Consider the following 25,984-nt stretch of genomic DNA (forward strand, 5'->3'; position numbering starts at 1 on the left):
TGGTTTAGTTTTGGCATGTGTAGTTCACTCTGCAAGTTTCCGGCCTAGAAAACATAGTGAGGTGTTAGTGAATTCTTCATGTGTTGGTATATTTGGAAATTTAAGAATAGTTTACAATTAAGAAGAATCGGGTTAAATTAAATTAGAGAGCTAAGCCAATGTTATATGACTTAGCTAGGGTTTATTTTCGGCCGGCCGGTCTGACCGGTTTTGTAGACCGATCTGACCGGTAGTAGTAGTGCTGGCAGGCGTAGTTGTATGCAAATCGTAGTATTTATACTCGGTCGATAGTTATTTTGTGATTGTCAAATTATAATTGCATTACTTATTTCATGTGCATTTATTTGTCACGTCATATGCATTCATATAGAACCGTGGTGAGAACATCGTCTACGAATGGATCGTGAAGCCCAGGATCGGAAGGAGGATTGGGAAGGAACCCGTGAAGACCCGGCCCAATGGTCGGAAGGGCCCAAGGCCTTGATAGTATTAACACTAATTTAGTGTTACCCTCAGGCAAGCCCCGGTGCACATCCTTCTATTTTTAAATTATGACACCTATATATATATATGTTTCTATTACTTGTGCATTAGGTGTCGGAATTATCTGGAACCCTAGTTGCATGATCCCTAGGAATCCCCTGAGTTATACTAGTATGTATAGGACGATAGAAATGCTATGCTTAATAGTCTCGATAGAAGTCGAGTGACTTTTGTCACCCGTGAGATATATGACATTTAGAAGTCGAGTAATTTCCGGTTACTCACGAGAATTAGGATATATTTACATTCCAGTACATAAGTTGTTGAATTTTGATATGGAAAGTTGGAGACCCGGGCGGGGGAAAGTTAGCCCCGTATGTGTCGGTTAAGGACTGTTCGTTGTCTGGCCCTGTGATCGAGTTTGAATTGTACTAACCGCATGCCGGGAGTAGGAGGTAGTCGAAACCGGTAAGCCGAGTACTACTTTGCTTCGAAAGTACAGGAACCCGCACCCAACTCCTGGGGCGAGTCGAGTAGTCGCGGAGAATTGGGTTGCACATATTTACTTTTGGTGGTCTCACGTTGAGCTCAGCTGACCATATGTCGTTGGGCTGGTTCCTGTAGTTCGAGGCGGGGAGGGGAATGGTTGGCATGTATAGTCCGACGGGGCAAATACGTGCCGTGTTGGTTAGGTCCATCTTGCAAGGTTAAATCGAATCGATTCGCCGTCAGTCGCATCTCGGATATGAGCACCTTGATCACAGCACCGCATCGTAGTAATGTTATATGGAATTAAAGTAATGTTGGAGATATCTATCATGAATTAATACCTCATGTTGTTATGATTGCTTAGCAGGTGCAAATATTAGTTAATGATTGTTATATATAGAATTTGGGCTAAAAGTGAAAAAAATAAGGACTCACTTTTAGAAGCTTTTTATGCAAAAATAACCACCAGCCAGAAAGCTTTGCATGTCCAGATATGTGGGCTAAGTTATACCCACTGGTCGGGTAAGCCTTGCTGAATATTAGAATACTCAGGGTTTATTGTTTACCCTATTTCAGGTTTAGGAGCTAACAAGGTGACATATCGGTGGGCTCGATGTGGCGCCTTGTCTTCACGTCTCGGTAGTTATCGATTTATTTAGTTTGTTTTATTTATTCTCTAGTAAAAATGCTCTGTAAGTTATATTCTTTTCCGCTGCTACCTCTTCATTTACAAATTTTAAATTAAAAGCTGTTTTGTAAAAGTCTTAATATAATTTGCTATTTTTGTAAGATTGTATCGTGCTGGTACCTTCTGCGCTCGCCTTCGTGCGAGACTTCTGGTGTGTTTCGGTCGGCATGTGGGTTGGAAACAGCCTGTCAAGTTACACTTAATTAAGCTAATGCGCCAGATGATGGCGGTTACGCTTAATTAAGCGTTTTAACTCGGCGGGTCTGTCACACTAGCGACCAGCGTGCTGCGGCGGCGTAGCATACTAGCATGATCACACCTCCGAGTCAAAAAAAGGAAGCATGATCACACCTCTCTCTCGAATTTTAAAAAAAAACTCTCTCTCCTCATCCAAACTGGGATTAGCGCTTCTTTTTTTTAAAAAAAAAACTAAACTGGTAGTAGCTAGCGCTGCTGTTAGATTTCCGATCATACAAAAAGAAAAGAAAAAACTCCAGTTCACGCTTCTAGAAATTTCTAGGAGACTAATCCGGCAACAGTCGACGCGTCGATTTTGCATGATCGAGTGCGTGTGCGCGTACTGTGCGGATGGCTGTCCAAACTGGAGCCACCGTATTGTACAAAGTACACACGTTGTGACCGTGGTGGTCGTGGTTGCAGCTCGAAAACCTGATGATAAAAGCAAAGGGCTGCACAGAAGCAAATTATTGCAGTACTAGTACTTGTACTGTCTCCGTTTCGAAATATTAATTATTTTCGTTTTCTTAATTATATCAGATTAAGTCAAACTATCTTAAGACCCCGGGTTTCAGGTCGGGCCATGACATGTCATCGCCTCATTGCTCCGTTATCTTGTCAAATGGCGTCGCAACTAACGTCCCTACGACATGTAGCCTGCAGGATGGTGATTAAATTAGGGTTAGAGTGAGGATTAGGGAGGGTAATATAGAGCTGTAGGGTGTAGCTTGTTGAGTTGCTGTGCAAAGCTACAATAATTCACACGGTGGAGGGTGGGTTTTATTTTAGTTGAGTCACTGGGCCGGCGCTCGCCTCCGGCTAAAAAAAAAATCTGCCTCGTGCGCAATTTGAGATTTTCCCTAGGCCAAATGGCCCCGTACTCCGCCTGATGTGTAGGCAGTTTGGATTTTTTTTTGGCAAGTCTGCTCGGTTTCTCCATGATTTTTTTTCCGTCAACGGAGGGCGAGAGGATCCCCACTTGATCTGTATTAATTCAGGTGGCCCGTAACGACAGGAAGGTTTCTCCATGATGCCCTATGAGCAGATCCACCCTATTGTCTCGCTATACATTGGAAGCATAGTATGATGAGGAGAAGAAAGAAGGAAAATAAGGTGTGGATGTGCATCAGTAAGAAGAAAAGAGCATGATGTATCAAAACTCTATACCTTTGCGGTAATCATTTGTAGTACTACTAGGTTCGTGCTCGTGCGTTGCTACGGGCAAATTTTTTTTCATAAGTATTAATTTTTATAGAATACAATATTTGTAACAATATGTAGAAATAATGACGTACAAAGATGATAAGTTATATCATAGAGGTGTTTACATTAGGAGCATGTCGTTAAATTAACTGTTCAGACAAGCAAAACAGAGGTCAACCCTAATATGGTAACCTGACAATTGAAATAATGACATATCAAATGGTTGTCATGACATGTAAATGTATTCACATTCCTTGCCTTAAACGAAAGGACAACTGATCCTAGGAAGAATTGCTAAATACGAATCACGAACAACATGGGCAGTCAGGTACTTTCTTCATGCTTTGCTCCCCTGTAGGCCGCTTTCTTGTCCATGGATCCGTATAAATAACTGGTTTGGGACCTCTCTGGAGAAAGGCTAGGACTTTTGCAGCACCTAGAGCAATCTTCATTCTGTTGGGCCAAGCTAAGGGAAGCGTCCCTTCAAGATTAAACAAAGTAAGATGACAGCTTCATATAAAGGGGAAAATACAGAAACAATATCAACAATTAGGAAAGTCAACAAGATTTAGGCATAGATAGTAAAATTAACTTTATGAAAAAGCAGGCAAAGCATATTCTTTTCTTTTTCCAAAAATAAGGGGATGTCCTAAGTCTATTAACTAAGAAGATATGAATAGGCGAAATATAACGAATGGCGCAAGTAAAACCTAATTTATAACTAACCTACGCAGGCTAAACTGCACAGCTATGCAGGCAGGCTAAACTGTTTGGTTCAATTCATCCCAGCTATGCAGGCAGGCTAAACTGTTTGGTTCAATTCATCCCTTGAAGACGTAACCAAACCCACCCTCCCCAAGAATACTATCTGGCCTGAAGTTAAGGGTGGCAGATTTCAACTCTTCAAAGACAGACTGATGTAGTTGGGGGGGGGGGGGGGTTCTGTTCAATTGATGCAACAACACCATTTTCATAATTATGGTTTGTCTGAAAATGATTACCAAGCTCCCGATTGCAAGCATTCAGATATCTCGTCTCTGCTGCTATAGAGAAAAAAAAATTATAAGAGCACAGCACAGAGGGAAATGAAATTTTGCCCAACAAGTAGTAATATAACTATCATGGTCAATTGTGCAAGTTATGTGCAATGTTAGTGCTACCATGGATGAATTAAATTATCACGCTCCAAGGCAACACTGTACAAAACAGTAGAAGTATAAAACGGGAAGCAGGCAACAAACCAAGATATCTACAAAGCTCCCCTCCTGTATACTCCCATTTCCTTTACTGATTGGTGCCAAACAAGCCTAAGAGAAAGCAACAAAGAGAATCCCTCACCAAGCAGCATCGACTTCAAAATATCATAGCCAATCCAGTGGTGGCCATGCTCCGTCAATGGCTCATCACTAAGTCCAGAGCCGCATCCTGGCAATCAGAACACAAAAAGTCATCGCAAGCAAACACTTCTTCAAAATATATATGCCTTTCATTCGCAAAAGCAGCATGGTGTTTAGGAACTCCTTCGGTGTGACCATTTCTCCAATATCACATCATTTCATGATATCAACTCTATAGGTTCAAAAGCAAACAAAACACTTATATGAGCAGGCATTACAAGGGTCCATCTTTCTATCAATGTTGCGTGGCTCCCTGATCTTGATCTCATAAAAATAAACTAACACAAGCTTAACAATTAGCTAGAAAAGTAACTAAGATGGCAGGATGTCTAGAATCCCAAGCTGAATATCCTGTTTATAAACATTGATATTAAAAATGAAAACCATACTTTTCACAGTATTGTGATGAAAAATCAGTGAAATACACATTGGCAAATTGAAGAAGCGATGAGTTCTAAGTTCTAACTGGCCTAGGTGGCAACATTTATAGCTTAGGGTTGTGTCAATATTGCATACAGATCATGTCTACATAAGAAAACAAAACATACCTTAAAATTCTCAAGGCGAGACATAATTATGTTTGTTACACTTCTTGTTTAGGAGTCGTTATAGCCATCACATAAAAGCTGAAGGCTGCAGCACATGGGAACATTAGAATCAGGCAAGGGAAAAAAATACAGGTTTAATTGTTCTGTTAGGGCACAACACATGATCCCAATCCATTATCGAATCTGAATTAAGAAAAGATCTGAAAATCACTAATCAAATGAGAACTTAGAAAGCTATCCAGCAAAATCACACATATTAATTGTTCACCATGCTCCACGCTACCTGCATTCTATATCATCCTCTGGAGTATTCACAAGCAAATTGTACTAAATTAACTATGCCATGTTATATTAACTGACCTCTTCATATCAAATTGTTGTTTTCATGCAAACAATACTATTCTTGTATATATTAATTGGCTAATTTCAAGCCTTACCAAGTAATCCTATTAATGGACATGACAAATAGCCATTGGGGCCTTGGGGTCATGGACCATGCTGGGCATAAGGAAGCTCTACCAATAGCACTCCCTGGACAACACTGCTGCAGAACCAACTAAAAACTGAGAAATTTAGGATGTACTTAGGAGCATAGCATTTCTAAATTTATAACAAAATATTGAAATGAAAGAAGTGCATTGATTTGGTGTGAAAAAACAGTGCTTCAATTCAGAATATCTTCCACCAGATGATACGGACTTCAATCAACAAAATATTGACACCAGAATTTTCCAAAATCGGGGAACTGAATAAAATGTTCAGAAACCATACCTAGCATATTTTTTTTCTCGAACGCGCAGGAGAACTGCGCGTCGTTGTATTAATAGATTGAAAGATCGGTCCAAGTTACAATGCCGAATCCACGGCCTGGGTTAGTTTTTTTTGTTACAAACGCACCTAGCATATTTGGACCCCAAACAGAACAGGGTGTCATTGGTGGCATATATCTTGCAGTCAGAATACCTTAACTTTGTGCATAAGGAGTAGAAAAATTAAGAGTCACCCCACTGCAGTGCAAGAGAGAAACCTAAGAAGGATGCAGTTAAGATAAGGTTCACCAGTAGATCGATTTTTTTATATTAGAGAACACGAGAGAATAGATTGTGCAATCATTAACCGGTTGGAAACGGAGCGCTTGATGCAACGAGCGGAAGAGCTCGTGGGCAGGGACGGCGCAGGCGAATGGCGAACGTCACCTGCCGCAGGCGGTGGGGGCGCGGACGCCGGGGGCGGCGCGGACGACGCGGATGGCGACGCCGACGACGGCCGGGGGCGGAGCGGCGGCGCGGACGGAGCGGCGTCGCCGGCAACGGCCAGAGGAGGAGCGGCGGGGCGGACGGCGCGGATCGGCAACGGCCGGGGGCGGAGCGGCGCCGGGATGGAGCGCCGGCGTGCGGAGAGCTAAACGAAAATAGGATTTTACTCCCTTGTTGCACCGTGGACGGGGTATGGAAGGGGTCCGTGATTTTCGCTCATCCGCAACTAATTGGGTGCGGCGGCCATCGGGGATTCAAAAGACGCCGTTGATGCCGTGTAAGTTCAAAACGGACGACCCCTGTTTCCTCGCCGACGTACCAAACAACGAGAGACGAAGGGAGAGCGACGACTGAAAATTTTGTCACCTCAGAGCATCTCCAAAGCATCTCCAAGAGTGCCCAAAATATATTGCTAAAAATCGCTTTTGGAAATGAACTAGAAAAAAATTGCTCCAACAGTGGGCCAAAAGTGTGCCCAATCTTTCCGCGCGCCCAATATAAGCGGCATTGCGAGCCAAATTTCCGCTGGCGCATAGCGCTCCCAATCCGCTGCTCCTGTGTCGATGGTCTCATCATCGTCACGTCCGATGGTGTGTTGTGCTGTGCAGACAGGATGTACCTGCTTCAACGTCTCCGAGATCCACTGCCAACAAACTTGCCATTATCCTGTAGCTGCTGGACTATAAGTTGGGCTGCCAGGTTATAAATTCTGGGCGCACAAACATGATTTCCATTCATAAATTTCATCCTACACACACGTACTACAAACCCTCTCTGATTTTCTACTGGAGGCCAAGGCGTCGATCAACAAAGATGAGGAGAGACAGTGCTCAAAGTGGATGCGGAAGGAGATCAAATTCTCGGCCCAAGAATGTATGACATGGCAGCAATTTATCTAAACTGATTTTTGGGAACTGTTGGTGGAGGGATCATTTTCTCCTCCCAATAATTTTTGGCAAGATCCTAAAACCACTTTTTTACCACCTTATTTTTTGGGCACTCTTGGAGATGCTCTTAGCTTTTTTTTAGTAGTAGAGATAGAGATAGAGATAGCGATAGAAATATATATTGGTTAAAAGATCTTGCAAGCAATGAAATAATCGATGATCGATTGGCCCTATCTGTCCATCTTTGCACACAGGGGGTTCCTACTCCTTTTGTTACTGCTTGCAGAAAATTGGGACCTTCAAATTTAATTAATGAGCTGGAAAAATCTAAAGACTAAGATCCAACCTTGCATGAATTAGGTGTTTTTTCATTAAAAAGGAAACTGCACTTAAATTCCAGTCAAAGAGAAATCGGAGCCCTAGTTGATAGGAATATTGCTAAGATAGTGCACAGTACAAATCCAACAAAAATACCCGAAAATAAGATAGGAATATTGCTAGAGACTACTTGAACGCTGATGTCTGCCACCTGCCAAGTTCGGCCCGGCTGGAGCATGAGACAAATCTCCGAACCACGAAAATGAATCATATGCAGTTGGCGCTGACAAACAACCTTAGATCATGTTTAGTTGGTGAAAAATTGTTGGTTTTAGTATTGTAACATATTTTGTTATTACTTGACAAATAACGTCCAATTATAGACTAATTAGATTTAAAAGATTCATATCATGCTAATCAATTAGACTATATAATTAGTTATTTTTTAACTGTATTTAATACTCCATACATATGTCCGAAACATTCGATATGACACGTACCTTAGAAATTTTTTTGGAAACCTTAGAAGGGCCTCCTTGCGAGACCACCGACCCCCCTCCCATTTCTGCGTGGCTCGTGATCTGCGAGGCGGCGACTATAGTACGTGCAACTGGGGGGGGGGGGGGGGGGAGATCCGAATCACGTTGCCATTGGGTACCCAACACCCATACCCAAATCCACACCCGTCCTGTTTGGGTAGGATACGAAATTATCCATCTAACTTTGGGTACGGTAGGATATACGCAGGTAATACCCATTTTAACCATACCCGTCAGTTTATACGGCCCATCTTCGTGCACCTTCCTCGTCTGGTGGCAGCGGCGGTGGCGCCGAAGCTCACGAACGGTGAGGAGGGTCGCATACTGCCTCGGGCTCCGCTTCCACGCGCTGTGCATCAATACTTGGTTTTGCTTCCAGGCCACCTGCTTGTTCTGCCATGCCACTTTGCCACCATCTTCAACGAGGACGACGCCCTTCCCCGTGCTCAGCTCCTCCGCGAAGCGCATCCGAAGTCGCCCAGGAACAAACCCCGGCCATACGAGACTCCGATGTCCCTACGCACAGCCGGCGCCGCCGCCCTCTAGCTGCTCCACTGGATCCATGCCGAGCACCCTGCCGACATTGATGCCAAACTCGAGGTCGCGGGTCGTCTATCCGCGCAACTGCACAAGCCTCTTTCAATCAACGCACGAGCAGCTTCACTTCGTGCAGCTTCACTTCGAGCGACGAGTTAACACTAGCGTAGGGGGAGCACGAGCACCAGCTAGTTGTGTGATCAGCTGTGTTACCCGTGAGTGCTGAGTTGAGAAGATGGAGGAGGTTATCCATGGATTATTCATACCCATGAATAATTATCCACTCATTTGGATATGGGTAAATCGGGGATGGGTAATATATGGGTGTGGGTGCGGGTGACCCGTTGTTTCACCCAACGGCATCATGAGATCCGAAGCCCGGATTAGCATATTCAAATGCTTAAATAATGGAAGGGTTAGTAGCGCTTAGCTAGTTAGCTCCGTCCAGACAGCTAATCCTGATCGACGAGCCCCAGCCCCCAGCCGTGGCGCGGCGCAGCACTGGGGAATCTCGTCGGGTGTTCCCGCGAACAAAAGTCCAACCCGGCAGCACGGCGCGCTGGGCAGAAGAATAATGCGGTGGTTGACCCCGCGGGTGTGAGCGCGGTGGCGATGCCGTGGCCGGCGGATCCTCTGCGCCGCCGACGGAGCCAGCCGTTGTCAGTGCCCGATCGTGCTCCGACCAAACGGGAAGTTCCTTTCGAGGAGGAGGAGGCGGCCCTTTTCCTAGGTGCGTGACGACGCAGAGGATCTCGTCTCGTCCGACCAACCGTGACCGCTGCCGCAGCGCGCACCGCCAGCCGGCCAGCCACCGCCGCCTCCTGTCGCGCGCTGCGCTCCACAGGCGGGCCACGCGCGGCAGCTCGGCACGCCAGCGTTTCCTCTTTATAAAAGCGGACACTGTGCGCGCGGCGCAGGTCAAAGCTCCCTCCCCCCGCTCTCAAGGGCCTCCTCGAGATTCAAGAAGAAGCCGATCGAGGGAGGAAACCGGAAGGAAAGGCAGGCGAGAGATCATCAGAGGGGGGATCGAGCTAGGCGCTATGCTCCCGGCCGCCAATGTGCCGGCGCGGCAGCGCGGGCGCCGGAGCGGCGGCGCCCCCCGCCGCCTCGCCGCGGCGGTGCTCCTCCTGGCGCTGCTCGCGCTCTGCTGCCGCGGTCGCGCCGACGCCGTGGCTTCTTCTCTCGGTACCCACTGGCTGCCCCTCTCCCTGCCTCTTGCTCTCCCTTCTCCGGAGTGAGCGTTCCGGGGCGAGAGATCGCCGTCGTTTGTAAATTGTATCCAGATTCGGGCATATCATACGTACCTGATTAATTTGATCCCTGCGTCTTCTTGCAGCGGGTCGTGCACCTGCGGCGGAGGAGAAGGGAGTGGCGAGCGCGCTGGAGCAGGAGAATGCCAGAGCACAGGTCAGTGATTCTTCTGTCTCCTCTTCACCTTCTCCCCCAAATGAAGCTTCTTCAATCGTTCCAGCAGAGGCAGAGCTGATGTGCTTTTGTTTACCTTTCGAGACCGGTTGTTTTTTACTTATTTAAATTCAAACTAAAGTTCAAATGCAAGAGTAGTTGAAAACGCAGTTCGATAGATCGAACAAGGGAACACCTTCAGAGATAATAGTATACATGTCATGCTGACAAAGCGACAAGTACGTACTGATTCCACATTCTTTTAGTGTCAGCTGGTGAGCTGCCACCTTTTTTTTGTTAGAGCGAATCCAGGATTCTCACCTAACAGGGTTGCAACTCAACAAAAATAAATCCAGGATTACGGACACACAAGTCCCAAATGAACAATGAGAAATTTGTCAGTCGCTCATCCATCTGAAATATCTTATTAACACACATCAGGCGGTTAACCTAATGTTCCTCGTGTGCAGGAGGTGGAGCGCGGGCACGACGTGACCTTGTCGGCTGAGGGGGTGGCGGGGGAGGAAGACGACGGACAGGTGATGCCGGGGAGGGTGGAGCTGGAGGCGATCCTGCAGGACTACAGGACCAGCGCCAACACCAAGCACGACCCACACCCATGATCGGCGATCGCCGGCAGCTGGATCGCCGCCGCGTGGGGAGCAGTCGATCACAGCCGCATGGGTAGCTAGCTTTGTGGCAGCAGGAGCAGGACCAAGCAGCAGGATCACTAGAGTAGTGGCAGTACTTGTCGCGGGCGCCGGCGTGCGTGCGTGCTCAGCAATCACTTCGCCCTGTTTAGATCTTTACATATTTTTGCAAAAAATCCGTAAACGCATTAAAGTGAAATAAAATCTTACTAATTTGAAGTACTAAATGAAGTTTATTTATAAAACTTTTTGCATGGATGGGCTGTAAATCGCGAGACGATTCTAATGAGCCTACTTAATCCATGATTTACAACAGTGATGCTACAGTAACCATCCGCTAATTATTGATTAAACATGGATTAATTAGCATCATTAGATTCGTCTCGCGATTTACAACCCATCTATGCAAAAAGTTTTACAAATAGACTTCATTTAGTACTTCAAATGTCATCTTTACATCTTTACACAATTTTGCAAAATGAACTTAAACACCCCCTTCGTCTTCTTTTCTTTTCCCTTTTGCTCTTCTTTAATTTCGCCTCAGACCGATCGATGTCTATCTCCATGACTCCATACAAGAGCAAGCAGACTTCATTTTTGCTTTGTTGTTGTGTCGGTATACGGTGACTCATATCAGTTATCACTGTGATCCTAGCTGGTTTAACATGCGACTCAATCCTTTGATTAATTTGGTCTTGTCATCCCTCGGCGTGCTTTTATTTGTTCTAGACTTCTAGCTGCGAGTGCCAGGCGTATATTGTTTAGTTGTTTCTCCGTACCCCCTAATTGATAATTTTAAGTAGATATGATTAAGATCGATTGTTACGACACCAGTCAAATGGTTCAGTCGAGGCGAATATTTGTTCAGATATGTTCGCTTCTAAATATGCAAGGGTGGTCAAAGTTTTGATAAATAGGCTACATGCAACCTAAAGCTTGTAAGTTATTCTGTTTATCGGATGATGAAGTACTTGCCGATGCACATTTAACAAGTTATAGCCACACAGTGTTCTAAATTGTTCTATCTATTTTAAATTATAGATCATTCTAATTAGAAAAAATCCAGTTTACACACAAAAGTTTAATTTTCAACATCAACTACAAAACCAGATAACACAAATCATCCAACTGTCAAAACTGGACAAGTTTGGCCCTTAGGATGGTTTCACAGCTAGGTTTTCATGTTGTGAAAATAAAAATGATCAAATATAAAATGGTTTCACAGCAAATATATGGGTTGATTATGGACAACCTAAATTATGAGCCAAAAATGATTGTTCGACACATTGAGCAGTCTTACCAGTACATCATTAGTTATTTGAAGGCATGGCGGTCTAAACAAAGGGTGTTCGAGATGCGGTTCGGCACATACGAGACATCATATGATAACCTACCTCGTATGTTATCCCAGATTGCTGCTAGAAATCCTGGAAGTTTTTATGACACATACCTCGTACCAGCCGTGACTAGGGGACAAAGCATTCTGCAACGAGCCTTCTTTTGCCTAGGTGCCTGTGTTAGGACATTTCAGTGTTGTCTTCCGGTGATCTGCATTGATGGCACATTTCTGACTAGAAGGTATAAAGGTCAGATACTCACCGTAATCGGGGTAAATTGCAACAACCAAATAGTTCCGCTCGCATTTGTATTTATTGAGAATGAGAACTTAGACAGTTGGTATTGGTTCCTTGAACAAGTGAAGGTTCATGTTGTTGCTGCACGTCCAGATGTGTACCTTATTAGTGATAGGCATGCAGGTCTGCTACAATCAATACTGAAATTGCAACGTGGAACTACGACAACGCCTCCATTGTGGCCCGATGTCCAGAACAGGTGGTGCATTAGGCATACGGGTGCAAACTTCTATGACCACTTCAAGAACAAGGATCTTAAGAACATGTTTAAGAGGTTGTGCAACCAAAATCAACAGAGAAAATTCAATGCATTATGGCAGATACTTGATCAGTTGACTGCAGAGCAAGTGAAGGTAAGGGCATCAGGAACAAGCACGAATCAGGCTGCAGAGGCTAGGGATTCAATTGAGAAGCCATTTTCACACTGGATTCGAGGTGCACCTAAGGAGAAATGGTCATTCCTTTATGATACCAACGGAATACGGTATGGTATTCAGACAACGAACCATGCAAAGTGTTTCAATATAGTTATGCGTTCTTGTCGTGCCTTTTCTCTTGTGGGAATTGTTGAGTTCATCATGTATGGGTGCATGAAGTATTTCAGAGAGCGTTACATGGCTGCAAGCATAAACATCCGCAACCCCCAAATTCAGTTTTGCACAAGAGTGACACAATATATGCAACAGAAGATTGAAAAAGACAAATTGCACCGTGTCATATCGACAGGTACAATAGAGCATAGATTTGAGGTTCTATGCAAGGATAGAACTGGTCGTGGTATCCGTAGAGATAGGGTGGTACAGGAGAGTTTGATTACAGTAGATGGCAAAGCCTTCTACTCCTGCATGAAGCCTAAGTTATTGCATTTGCCATGCTCGCATCTCATTGCGGCATGTGCAGAGTCTGGGTTGCAGCCAGGAGTATTTGTTTCACCTTACTTTAGCAAGGAACCAGCTGTATCCATCTAGGGACATGAGGTATACGGGATTGGAATAGTGGGACCTTTCATTCAGGATAATGAGGATAAGATGTTTATTCCTGATCCAGCCACTAAGAAAGGCAAAGGCCGCCGTCAGACACGTCGTATTCGGAATGGTATGGACGAGTCCGAAGCAAGCAAGGCACAAAAGCGTTGCAGCCAATGTAGAGCATTAGATCACAACTACAAGAAGTGTCCTCAGAATGCACTTCACGATGTTGCTGACGTCGGTCCTTCCGGAAATCCCAGAGATGGAGCACCTCCTACGTTCAGACGACCATCGGCGAGAATTGCTCGTGGAAGTCCCTCGGTGTCATGATCCACCAGTGTGCAATTTGTACCTATATACTGATCGTGCGTGGAGTTTGTATCGAACATATCTGTAATATGTAGTAATCATGCGTCCAGTTTGTATGGAACATATCTATAATGTATAAATATCGTGCGTCCAATTTGTATCGAACCTATCTGTAATATGTAGTAATCGTGCGTCCAGTTTGTATCGAACCTATCTGTAATGTATAAATATCGTGCGTCTAGTTTGAATGGAACATATATGTACCTATGTGTTCTCATATATTTTTGAATGTAGGTATGGAGATAGACTCCTTGCTAGACCTAGTTATCGACTCGAGCCACAGGTCATTCTTTGCAGCAGTTGAGCATGGAGCCCTAGAGGTGCTACGTCCTCGTCCACCTGGGGAGGCGATCTCTATACACCACGATTGGGTTGACAGGTATGTAATGAAATATTATTGTTTATCACTTATGTATTCGACGGTATTCCTTTATTTTGATAATTTTGTTTATTGCAGGTTACGTGAGTCCGGTCTACTGACTCTGGGCCGTCTTGTCGAGGGTGGACCTGTTCAGCTCGACCGATCCCTCCTGACGACGCTCGTTGACAGATGGAGGCCGGAGACACACACGTTCCACCTCCCGTGCGGGGAGATGACTCCTACGCTGCAGGACGGGGCCTACCTCCTCGGCTTCCCTATTATCGGGGAGGCTGTAGGTCTGCGTGTGGCGACGGCCTCGTGGAAGGATGACCTGGATGCCCGTTTTGCCCTGGTTGACCGCGTGGAAGAAGCAGGTCCGATCAACCCGCACCCGCGAGCAGCAGGTCCTTCGAAGATCTGGTTCCTACAGTTTACAGTACGTATTCATTGCATATTTAAGTTTAATTGTTACAATTCATATGTTGCATTGTCAGTTGAAACCATTAATCTTAATTGTTTATGCAGCCTACCCTGTTGGTTGCGGATGCCGACGAGTACAGTGTGACCAGATCGCTGTATGCGTACCTACTTTAGTTGTTTGGTTACATCATGTTCAACAACACTCATGGCAACTCGGTTGATAGGATTCACCTTCCGTATGCACAGGAGATTGCGGATTGGGACGAGGACGTACCGCCCTATAGCTAGAGTGAGGCGGTACTTGCAGCCACTTATCGTGGACTATGCGACGGCTGCATGAAGACATATGGGAACGCTATCCTGGCGGGGTGCCCACTACTGCTGCAACTTTGGTTGTACGAGAGGCTAGCCGTTGGTCGGCCCATCGTCAACCACGAGCCTTACCACGAGGCCATGTACGGCGACGAGGAGGACGACAGACCCATTATGGGAACTCTCTGGATTTGGCGTTAGGTACGTTCGCAACAAATCTAATTTTGTTATTCATTGTTACATGATGCATTAGCGCACTTTTAATTTTACTTATTTAGACTGCAGAGGTCCTGGACGCATGCGCAGGTTAGACGCGCATATCCTGAGTTTGTTTTGGAGCTCGACATGCTGACGCCCGAGGACGTTGTCTAGGAGCCTTACAGCCCAGAGGCTGTGGCTACCCGTGCACCAGTAAGCCTGTCTTCGCATTGCTCCGCGAATGCGAGCTTGTGGTTTACTACAGCCGTCCTGGTTTACAACATCGCGGTTGAGGCATATTGCCCCTGGAGAGTCAGGAGACAGTTTGGGCAGCGCCAGGAGTTTCCGGTGCCCACCGCGTTGGAGCGTGTCAGTCGCCAGGACCACAGGTAATTATGAATGAACTTGGCTCATACATTCGTGTCGAATCTAACAATTCTTCGTGGTCCACTTTTGTAGGTTGTCAAGAAGTGGCTTGCCGTGCTCTGATAATTGGCTCACCAAGATGCAGCTGTGGGTGGACCAATGAGAACAGGCAGATGAGCACTTGGTCCATTGAAAGGCCCTTGTTTGGTCTTGATAATTGAGTGACAAGTTAGGTGGACTAATAAGTGTTTATGTCGAGATACACAGGAGATTAATCCACACAAAGACACTAGTATGAGCGACATGTGCTATGGAGGAGAAATGGCTAAGGGTTAATGTTATGCTCATATAGTGTGGTGGAGGAACTCATTGCATATGAGACATGACATGGAGTTATGTGACCAAAGTGGAGAAGATCAAGACAAGATTTGGCTTGATGGACCAGTTGCAATGGAGAAGGGCAAGTCAAGGCTTTGAAGCGAAGGACCGCAAGGCGGTGAAGCTTGGGCAAGATTTGGAGCCGATGGACCGAGGCAACGGTGAAGAGCGAGCAAGGTCAAGATCGATGGACCAAAGAGGTCATGTGATGATATGGAGTGGATCATATAATTCAAGGAAGATCAAGCCAAGTGTTGACTCATGATGATGATCAAAATGCTTGATGAAGTTTGGTGCTTGTGTGGCATCAATATTTGGGAAGATGAAATGAAATGTGCAAGGTAAAGGTATGACTTGTAGGGCATTTCATTTCACCGGTTAAAAGTTGTGTAGAGAAGTGCATGACCGGATTTAGGATAGATGGCCGTACTATCAAGAGGGGCAAACTTGTTTGCATATCGGTCATCTAGTGCCACTTGAGCGATCTAACATTGCGATGTTTGTGAAATGCTAACACACATGCACATGGTGTTGTTCAGGTGGTGTTGTTGGCACATTTGCAAAGGAGAAAGAGTTGGAGTTGATGTTTATCAACTTGGGGAAACAAGAAAGCCTTTTCGGTGTTCTTCGGAGATTAGGTTGGCTCTTGGAGTGAAATACTGCTTTGATCCATTGTGTTTTGGATTAAATATTCAGTTGGGTTGTGTAGCCTTCTGAATAAGCTTTTCATAGAGTCCAATATCACCAAATTTGGACATCGGAGCTAAGAGTTATGGTCATTTTACCGAGGTACATTTCTGCTGGAAATAGACCTGCGGACGGTCCGCTCCTGTGGGGCGGACGGTCCGCCGTTATATCGGATGAGCTCGAACAGAACTGTTTTTGTCTCTGTTGGTGGTCCAAATTGAACTGCGGACCGTCCGGTCCATGGGGGCGGACGGTCCGCCTTTAAAAGCTGAAACGGGCACAGTAACTTGGTAGTTCTGTCTTGGGTGTCCAAATTGTATTGCGGACGGTCCGGCCCTTGGGGGCGGACGGTCCGCCTCCTACTGAAAATTTCTGGGACAGAAACACTGCGGTTTCTGTGTGTGCTCACTTTTTGAACGGCGGACGGTCCGCCCCTGGTGTGCGGACAGTCCGCCGGTCACTTCCAGATTTAGTCAGAGATGTTTGCAAATCGGTTGGTTCGAAGTTTTGAACAGCGGACGGTCCGCCCGGGGCTCTAACAGTCGACTCTGACACATAATCATTGTAGTTCTAACCGTTGGTTTCGAATGGTGGCAAGAGCCTCCGTTGAAGCCCGCAAGAAGATTGCGCGGTACTCCGGAGAAGAGATTGTGAGGGGTATTGTGCTCACCCCGCGGGAGCTGCGAAGAGCAACTCTAGTTGAGAGAGACGTGAAGAGCAACAAGTGGTTCGGCCGGATCATGTGCTAGAGCTCGGTGTGAGCACTCCACGTGGGAGAGTGTGACTTGAGAGTCACCACTAGCAAGAGGATCGGCGGCAACCTTGGAGCTTGTCTCAACGGGGATTAGTTTGGTGGCAACCAAGTGAACCTCGGGATAAAAATCACCGTGTCAATTTTGTCTACTCTTCTCGGTGGTTTGCATTCTCCAAATCACAAGCCTTGTATTTACATTCATCTATATCTTGTGCTTGTGTAGTTGCTCTCTAGTGTAACTAGTTAGCTTGTGTAGCTTAATTAGTTGCTCTTGTTTAGATTGTGTAGCTAAGCAAGTTGAGCTCTTAGATTTGGATTGTTTATCTTTGTCCTTGAGTATCTAGTGAGTTTAGGTTTGGCTTTGTGCTTTTGCTCATTAGAATTGTGTAGGAGCTCCCCCGGTTTGTGAAGTACTAGTGCTTAGACTTGTGTGGCCTGGCATTATAATTGTTAGGAGAGCTCTTACTAGCTTGGCACTCCATTTGCTTTATGTAGGATCTTTTTGGAGGTGCCTTAGAATCATAGTTAGAGGGGTGAAGTCTTGGCTAAGCGAATAGTTCTAATTCCGCATAAGTTTCGGTTAGCCGACGCAATTAGTTTTATAAAGGACTATTCACACCCCTCTAGTCCGCCATTTCGACCCTACATCCATCCAACAGGACCACACACAGACAACTCCTTTAGGGCTTACCTCACCTAGTACTTACCCTGGACTCGGGCTCGTCTGGTTTATGTTGACACTCACCCGCCGCCACACTAGGCGAGGCCTCAAGATGGCTATGCCTGGCACCACGTGGAGGCACTAGCTGACGCAGTGAGTCTCTTGATCATATTTGCACATATATATATATATATATATATATATATATATTAATATTCATAAGATAATTCATGTGTTTCTAACTGTTCCTTTACTGAATGGATGCAGTTTCGCCTTTGCAACATGATGGAGACGGACTGCTCGACTTACCTGATTAGGGTACGTGCCGGATCCCCAATGACCCAGTTTGAGCAAACAGAGGCATGGTCGAGGCAGCGTGACCAGTTGCGTTCAGTACTGCACAACTTGGGAAGCCGTGTGCAGTACGAAGACAGCCACGGGTCGTCCCAGGCCTCGTCGTCGTTCCCGTGTCCGGCGACCGTGCACGGGCCGACGTCTCAGTACTACACAACTGCAGGTAACGTAGATATCTCTTTAAAATTAGATCAAGTGTTGCTACATATTTACTAATATCACCAACAGGATACGATCCAGCTAATGCGTTCGCCCATACTGGAATATTTAGAGGGGCACCACTAGTTGGTGGACCGTATCCAGGGATGGTACCGGGGCCACAGATACCGGCCTACACATGTTAGTTTATGTTTCGTATTTCGGTTTTTACATGTCATGACGAAAGACACGAGCGTACACTAACATCTGCATTTTATGCGTAGGATTCTACCTCGATGCGGGCGCCGGACCTTCTTCCTCCTTTCGACCTGGTACAAAACACTCAATCAATACACTCACTAATTTACCACGCAATATTTGTTGGTTTACGTTTATATGTTACGCAGGGTTTGTTTCGAGTACGTTCGTTCCAGATAATGAGGGCGTCACCTTAGACGAACTCGACAGCTTGACTCCAGACTCACCTGGCGCGCACGGTGACCCCGATGTCTTGGGGTATTCACAGTTAGGAGGAGCACAACTTGTGATCTCTCAGCAGCAGACACCGCAGCCCCTTTTGCGTCCTGAGCGACAGGTGAGGTCTCCGGATCGTCACACCTACTCCGAGGGCCATGTCCGTGCCCAGCAGAGGGCTAAGAGGGTCCGACGCCCTAAGAGTGGTTAGATATATCCGATGTTTGTATATCTGATATTTATTTGTAATGAGATAGTTGTGGACCACTTATTTGTACACTTCAACGTTCGCCTCTGATCACTCTCGTATTTTCCATTACATATGATAGATGGTATGTTTATGCTTCGATGCTCCATTAGGACTAACTACAATTCAAACTCGATATTATGTACATGTCCAGTGAATGCAAGTTAGGTACGAGACATACATACAAGCATAATACAACATTAACAATACTAAATGCGAATACATCTTGAACCGATGAAAATCATATATTATATATTATGACATGAAATCATCTAGGTCGTCATCCCAGTTGACAGATGGTGGTGCTGCAGGTGGTGTAGTATGACTCGACGAACTTCTTGCCTTTCCCTTTCTCTCTTTTCTGGATCTACGTTCATGTACAGGGGGAGGAACATCATGTGTTGGAGGCCATGGTTTGGGGGGCATAAAGTCATCTATATCGTCATCCCAGTTAACACAAGTTGGTGCTTGAGGTGCTGCAGCATGACTTGACGAAGCTCTTCCCTTTCTCTTTCTCTCTTTTCTGGATCTAGGTTCATGTACAGGGGAAGGAACATCATGTGTTGGAGGCCATTGTTTGGGGGGCATGTCGTCATCCAAGTTAACACAACTTGGTGCTTGAGGTGCTGCAACATGACTTGACAAATCTCCGGTCATCTGTTTTTGTGGAGGCCAAATACTATCACCCGAAGATCTTCTCCACCTCCTTCGCATAAGTCCACTGAAGATACATACCAATTTACGGAAATTTGGTATCGATTTGTTCATCAACTCCGTGTCCTCGGGGTAATCCTAGCATATAATTAAACAACAATGTTACTGTTTCATACATATGGATTCCAAATGATGGACGGGATTAGAACTGAATGAGAGTTACCTTAATGTACATATCATACACCTCTGACCGCATCCATATCTTACCAGAGCTTTGTAAGAATCCAATGATATTAGGATGATTCGCTAGTTCACATACTCTCATGTATATCTTCCGACGTTCTAGCAAGTGTCTCTTTACATCTTGCGTTGTAATACTTCGAAATAATGTGAAATCTTTAAACTCTACTATTTTGGACAACACCATCTCTATCGTACCATCCGCTAACGGATCCAACTTCTTACTGATAACAAGATGGGTCATGATATCAAATATTATATTAGATTTTTCTTCGGTACATGAAAATCCTCCACAATTGGAGGCAGTCATTGCCTTATGTTGCAATATCAATAAGGTATTGTCATAATTCTATTCTAATTCATAATTAAATTAAAAACAAGTCTGTAATAGTACTGAAATTGTAATACTAAACGAGTGTTCTAAAGCACCAAATCTAATTCAGCTAATCCGCTAATTAAATTAAATTGTTATACAATATCAATGGATTCATACGGAAGCTACCGGTAGATCACAAGTGCGCAATTCGGCAGAGCTTCGCCGCTTTTCTTCTCCTCACTCCTCTTTTTTTTTTGAATTTTTGGTGTAATTTTTGGGCTCAAATGAGATGGGAATGGAGGCCAGGGCTTATATAGAGTGGGAGACCCCCTGGCCCCTGTCGCCCGGGGGGCGACAGTCCCCCCTCCCTCCACACACCCCCGCCCATGGACCTCTTTGCAAATTCAAAAAAAAATTACATTAATGTCCTGTCGCCCTGGGGCGGGCGACCGGGGGGCATTTTCAAAATTTTTCAAAACGGACATATATTTTTGAAATTTTTATTTTTTTTAAATATAAAAAAGAAAAAGACGCCTTTCCTAATTGTTCTACCTCCTCTTCCCCGTGGGCCGCCGGCCCATTCGGACCTCGGAATGCGACGAATCGGACGGCTGCAGCCGGCGCGCGGCCGGAGCGGTGGCCCGATCCTGGCCGCTGGAATTCTGCGGGCGCGAGGGTTTTTGTCGCTGCGGTCGCAGGGTTTTCCTTTGGCTGCTGCGGACCGGTGACAGGCGGACAGGCGGACGCATCCTCTTCCCCTCCCGCGAGCTCGAGGCGGATCGCTCCGATCGATCCGTGCCGCGGGCGCCATGGCCGCCGCGGGGGACGCCGCGCGGTGCCCCGAGATCCCCCGGCGGTGCCACCACTGCGCCGGGCCGCTCTCCAAGGACATGGTACGGCGACTCCCCCGGATCGTTCGTCTCCCCTCCCGTCCATATGATCCTGCTGCCAGCCGGCAGGGTCGCGGTGGCTCTGCTGCGTCCATGTTTTTGTTACGCCTAGCCTGTTGTTACTGCTACTAGTGGTTGCTGATTCTCCGCCTCCGAATTCGGGCGGTTGACCACCTATTTTGGCCCGACTCAGTTCCCGTTCTGCAAGTCGTTGGTACTTAGATGAGCCTCTATGGTCGTGAAAGTAGTTAGTTTGCAGAAATTGAAACCGGCAGCACGGCCGGGGATTATTGTCGGGATTGGAGGAAGAATAATAGGCTAATTCCATGTTTTTTATAAGCTTGACCTGCATTTTTCACTGCAGCTAGTGGCTGGTTCTCCACGTATTACCTTACCTGTATTGCAGGGGCGAAGCTAGAGCTGAACCGAGGGGAGTGCAGTGTATACAAATGTAGTTTATGTTGGCCGAGTACATAGAGTCGGATGCAAGTCCAAAAACAATAATTTTTGCAATTTTTTTGGTAAGAAACTAGAAGAGATAACTATAGAACTTTTGGTGTCTGAGGTAATTCTAATAAAAGATCGAGCTTTTGGTCAAAAGAAAAGAGATAACTATAGAACTTCCGAAAAGCAAACATCAGTTAAGGTTTTATTTCCTCTGTATGGCCAGTGACAAGGTTGTTTGTCATGAAGCAAGTAGAAACATCGATTGGAGAGCAAGAGGAGCAAATAGAGAGGTAAAGAAGGTGAGTGGCGAGTAGGAGGAGCAAACAGTGACAAACAAGGTGTGGAATGATTGATCACTATAGATACTCTAACAACGTTTATGGAGTATCATTATAGGGTTTATGGTGTGGATCGATTCCATAAAGAGTCACAACATTCAGGACACTCTAACAGCTAGACAAATAAACACTTTGCCGTTAGCTGCTTTTAATCGTGTCTTGTGGGTGCATGGTAATGGATGAGGGGGGTGCATACAAGGTGAAAGATTGATGGTTAGCACTTAAATTAGTTTTTGGCCTGGGTGCAGCCGCACCCACAGACCTGCACTTGGCTTCGCCCCAGCTGTATTGTCCTTTTCTTTAATATACTTACCTCGATTTGGGCTTGTCTTGGTTCGTGCTGCGAGTTTTGGTGCTCAGATACGCCTATGTTCTCGAGAGTAGTCATTTTGTGCACATTGACATTGGATGCCCAGCAGGGAGCTTTGCTTTTGGAGTTCATGGAAGAATTCTTGGCTAATTTTCTAAAGTAATTAACACAACTGGACTAATGCTCGATTTTGCTATTGCTTTAAGGAAACAAGCAGCTGGACGGTGTCTCCAATGGTTCGAGATAGCTTCTCCATGGTGTGTTCTCTTTTCTACTGTGACTGATGTTCTGTAAGATCTTAGTACTTCGCTGTGGCAGTTTAGTATTTACACATGTTTACCTCCATCTTGTGGCAGATTGGTTCCGCTGTTGGGGGTATAGCAGCAGCATTTTATGGCTTCAACCACAGTATGTTCTCTTCTGTAATCGATCTGAGTTGCTTTTACACTAGTTGATGTGTGGGTGTGGCAGTTTTACCATTTATTTGCTCCACCTTGTGACTATAAGGGGCTGTAGTTTAGTTATTTTGGTATCTGCTATCCACAGCTTATCTTGCATATGTGATTGTGACTTCTGAGTTGTGTTACTTGTCGATACCTGCCTGCCTTACTGTGCTGAACCTCATTAGCATTCAATCCACCGGAAACTTTGCATGGTTATATTATTCTGTTGGACCAGAAAAAAAGCTTTATTTATATTGTCCTCCCAGTTTGGGATTGTCTTTGCATCTGAAAATAATACTTTGCACATGGCAATTGGGATTGTCTTTTCATCTGAAAATAATACTTTGCACATGGCAAAATATTTGTTCATCCAGATCTCACCTGGTACATATGGAAGATCCTCCACCTCATTAGTTCATGTTATTTTCTCATCTTTATTTATATCATGTGGATGTTTTTTGCTGGGTATATTGTAAGTCTTGGTCAACTGGTGCTGCTGTACAAATGATAATTATTTTGAAATTCTAATGCAGCTATGCCTGTTGTTCGACGTTACATAAAGGGGCCAATGTGGATGCATTTTCTTGTTGGTGTAAGTTATCATATTACTTTTATAATTCATACATCCATACTTTTCTTATGGACCTGTTTTGCATGAACATTTGGAGTTAGGAATTTTTTTATTAACTTCATGACCATTGCCAATACAGCCTTCAAGGTATGACATCAGAACCTGAAAGGGGAAGATGTGTCATTTTCTATATGTACCAATAGTCAAGACCTAATTAATTCTATGCTGTTGTAAACACAGCATTCACGACTTGTCTATGGTCATAGCTGAATATCTAATCAGACTTTGTTCTATTTAACAATTCTATCAAATCAGATATTCTCAGGAATGTGCACCTGGTTGAGATTTCTTAGTGTATATCCATAACTGCACCTGAGAGAAGTTAGAACCAAAAAAATGTTGGGCACTGTCTTTTTGTTCTAGAACAATAAAAAATGGATCACGTGGTGATCTGGTTCAAAGAAGTACTTACTCTGATCCTCTTTTTCCTTCCTCATGCAGGCACCCCCAGTTATTGTTTTCTCTTCTGCATGTGCTGGATTAGCAGGTTGGGCGTTTAATATCTTCTAGATGTACTTATCTTTGTCTGGTTAGATATTTTATGTGCATATTCTGTTGTCAATAATGTTAGCGTTTTTATTATCATAGTAATGCTGGATGTAACTACATTCGATTTATAGAGATTTTATGTTCTGGATAAGTTTTGTTTGTTGGCTATGTCAGACGGTTCATATTATTCACTGATTGATAAAATGCACATGTTCCTTTAGTAATTGTGAAAGTATATCCTGTTAAGTATCTACCATGCAATTTCATTCATATTTTGCTTTTGAAACCTCCAGTTCTCGTGTGATTAAACCCTTGTAAGGCAATTTATGTGCACATCATCTTGCCCATTGAATTATATGAATCATCAACACATAACTGGCATATAGTTGTGCAGACTAGCAGCTCCTCATCCCTCGGTGCCTCCCACCATGCTCGCATCCGGCGGGCAATGGCAACGCCACCCTGCAATCACAGCAAGGATTCACTGTCACTCGATCGATTGGCCACATATCTGTTGTGTGCTCACCGGTTGCTGAGGTTAATTATGTTGAATGTTTTTCTATATAGGCTGCCATTGGGCACATGCATCGCCAGGAGCAGCAACGCCCGGGCCAAGAAGCCAGTGCCTCAGAAGCCTCTGAGGCTCTCACTGGCAAAACCCTAGAAGAAAGTCATCTCGGTTGTGAATCTGGAGACGCCTATGATAGCGTCAGAGAGTCCAGGGACGGTTGTGGCTGCGCAGTAAAGAAGGGTGACTTCGCAATCACAACCGTTCCTGGGCTTTTTGGCGCTCTCATAAGCGTCTTCAGATTGGCGCCGGGGGCAACTTTCTTCTTGGGTTTTGCCAGTAAGCGCTTCGGAGGCTTCTGCACCACTGCACTGGCTGTGGCTTCTTGGCCCAGGGCGTTGCTGCTCCTAGCTATGGTGTGCGCCCAGGTGGCCTATTATAGAAAAACATCCAACATAATTAACCTCAGCAACAGGTGATCACACAACAAATCTGGGATCAATCGATCGAGTGCCTTTTACGAAGGGGGTGGGGTCAGAAACCAAATCCATGCACGGCAGATGCGAGCGTGGTGGGAGGCACCGAGTGAGGAGGAGTTGATATTTGGCCATCAGCTGTCACGGCACAATCAGAAATTGTACACTTTTCAATTTAATGCTTCTCATGGTTGATGTAGAGCATTTATTAGCTGTATATGTATAATGTTGGAGTAAAGATGCGTAGTAAGCAAGTATGGCTCTCAACCCTGCATTTTTTTTTGCTTCTGCTTGATATGACTATTCCATGGAATCAGTTAGACAACACATTCACTGCATGACACTTGTCACTGTTTCTATCTTGATCTGTAGGTGGTACAATACCAGCAGCTGCACAGCTGGTTTCATCATCCTATCATGCTGCCATGTCATCACCCTCCTCTGCCTGCTCTTCTCCACATACAGCCATGGCATCACAGTCCTTTGCCCGCCCTGCCTCTCATGATGACATGCACAAGGCAAGAAGCTCCTCGCCATTGTAACTTGCCTGCCTTGAGAAACTATCATCTTGATTATGCAAGACGAGGGGAACCCTCTATACCATGAATGTGTTTACCACTTCTCGCCGGTTCAATGAGGGACCTTTTTGTAAATGGTATTTTTGCTCCAGGATACTATGTATGCCCTGTTCATAAATTTTGGTATTTATCTTTATCTCGATGTATAGCTTATGGCCTCGGGCCAAGATTTGTGGTCCAATAATTCTCGAACTGTCGTGACCAGCTTATGCTCACCTGAGGTTGTTTTCATATATTCCAACACTCGAACATATTCATTTGCTCAATTCTAGTTTGGCTTGATTCAATTTTGACAAGTCAGAATTCTAGTTTGTTCATGATGACGTTGCCTTGAAGACATGTTTGAAGTTCAGCCGTTTTGAATTGCGGCCCTACTTGTATTTAAAGGTATTCAATTGAATACCTATTATTTTTTATTAAAAAAATATTGTATATATAGTGTGTCTAGGTATATGAATCAAAATTATGATAATTACATGACACAACGGGATTCCACACTCCTAATTTCTCTTTGAGGCCAAAAAATTATAGCCCACGTCCCATCCCTCCTTATTCGACGGCCCACAGTACTGGCCCTGTTTGGTTTGTGCTGTGCTAGTATTTGTATTAACTTTGATCGTTAATTAGAGGTATTAAATTAAGTCAGTTTTCAAAACTAATTTCAGAACCTCTGCGCTAGGAACCCTGAAGAATTTAATGAGACCTTC

The 25,984-nt window shown here is 45.0% G+C and overlaps 2 protein-coding genes and 1 long non-coding RNA gene across 3 annotated transcripts; 2 read left to right on the forward strand and 1 right to left on the reverse strand.

Annotated features, from left to right (window-relative positions):
- Window positions 1–3,184: 3,184 nt before the first annotated feature.
- On the reverse strand, window positions 3,185–6,231 carry LOC120706440. Its single transcript, XR_005688299.1, has 3 exons — window positions 5,046–6,231; window positions 4,439–4,525; window positions 3,185–3,581 (listed from the first exon to the last, which is right to left on the reverse strand). It is a non-coding gene; the product is annotated as an uncharacterized LOC120706440 (long non-coding RNA).
- Window positions 6,232–9,284: 3,053 nt separating this feature from the next.
- Window positions 9,285–11,324, forward strand: LOC120710530. Its single transcript, XM_039996194.1, has 4 exons — window positions 9,285–9,767; window positions 9,919–9,989; window positions 10,457–10,773; window positions 11,132–11,324. Exons 1-3 carry the CDS (start codon window positions 9,623–9,625, stop codon window positions 10,607–10,609), a joined length of 369 nt encoding a protein of 122 aa, XP_039852128.1. The 5' UTR covers window positions 9,285–9,622; the 3' UTR covers window positions 10,610–10,773; window positions 11,132–11,324.
- Window positions 11,325–20,871: 9,547 nt separating this feature from the next.
- LOC120706441 lies at window positions 20,872–25,580 on the forward strand. Its single transcript, XM_039991097.1, has 6 exons — window positions 20,872–21,060; window positions 22,359–22,409; window positions 22,509–22,560; window positions 23,129–23,187; window positions 23,668–23,713; window positions 25,072–25,580. The coding sequence occupies exons 1-6, from the start codon at window positions 20,977–20,979 to the stop codon at window positions 25,239–25,241; spliced, it is 462 nt and encodes a 153-aa protein (XP_039847031.1). The 5' UTR covers window positions 20,872–20,976; the 3' UTR covers window positions 25,242–25,580.
- The last annotated feature ends 404 nt before the right edge of the window (window positions 25,581–25,984 follow it).

The sequence above is a fragment of the Panicum virgatum genome, chromosome 5K (assembly GCF_016808335.1).
Source record: "Panicum virgatum strain AP13 chromosome 5K, P.virgatum_v5, whole genome shotgun sequence".
NCBI lineage: Eukaryota > Viridiplantae > Streptophyta > Magnoliopsida > Poales > Poaceae > Panicum > Panicum virgatum.

Excerpts from the sequence above, each read along its gene's own strand:
- LOC120710530 (XM_039996194.1), top strand. The coding sequence starts at position 9,623 with ATGCTCCCGGCCGCCAATGTGCCGGCGCGGCAGCGCGGGCGCCGGAGC. Across the intron at positions 9,768-9,918 it reads CGCCGTGGCTTCTTCTCTCG|CGGGTCGTGCACCTGCGGCG; the intron begins GTACCCACTGGC and ends GTCTTCTTGCAG. Across the intron at positions 9,990-10,456 it reads AGGAGAATGCCAGAGCACAG|GAGGTGGAGCGCGGGCACGA; the intron begins GTCAGTGATTCT and ends CCTCGTGTGCAG.
- LOC120706441 (XM_039991097.1), top strand. The coding sequence starts at position 20,977 with ATGGCCGCCGCGGGGGACGCCGCGCGGTGCCCCGAGATCCCCCGGCGG. Across the intron at positions 21,061-22,358 it reads GGCCGCTCTCCAAGGACATG|GAAACAAGCAGCTGGACGGT; the intron begins GTACGGCGACTC and ends TATTGCTTTAAG. Across the intron at positions 22,561-23,128 it reads ATTTTATGGCTTCAACCACA|CTATGCCTGTTGTTCGACGT; the intron begins GTATGTTCTCTT and ends ATTCTAATGCAG.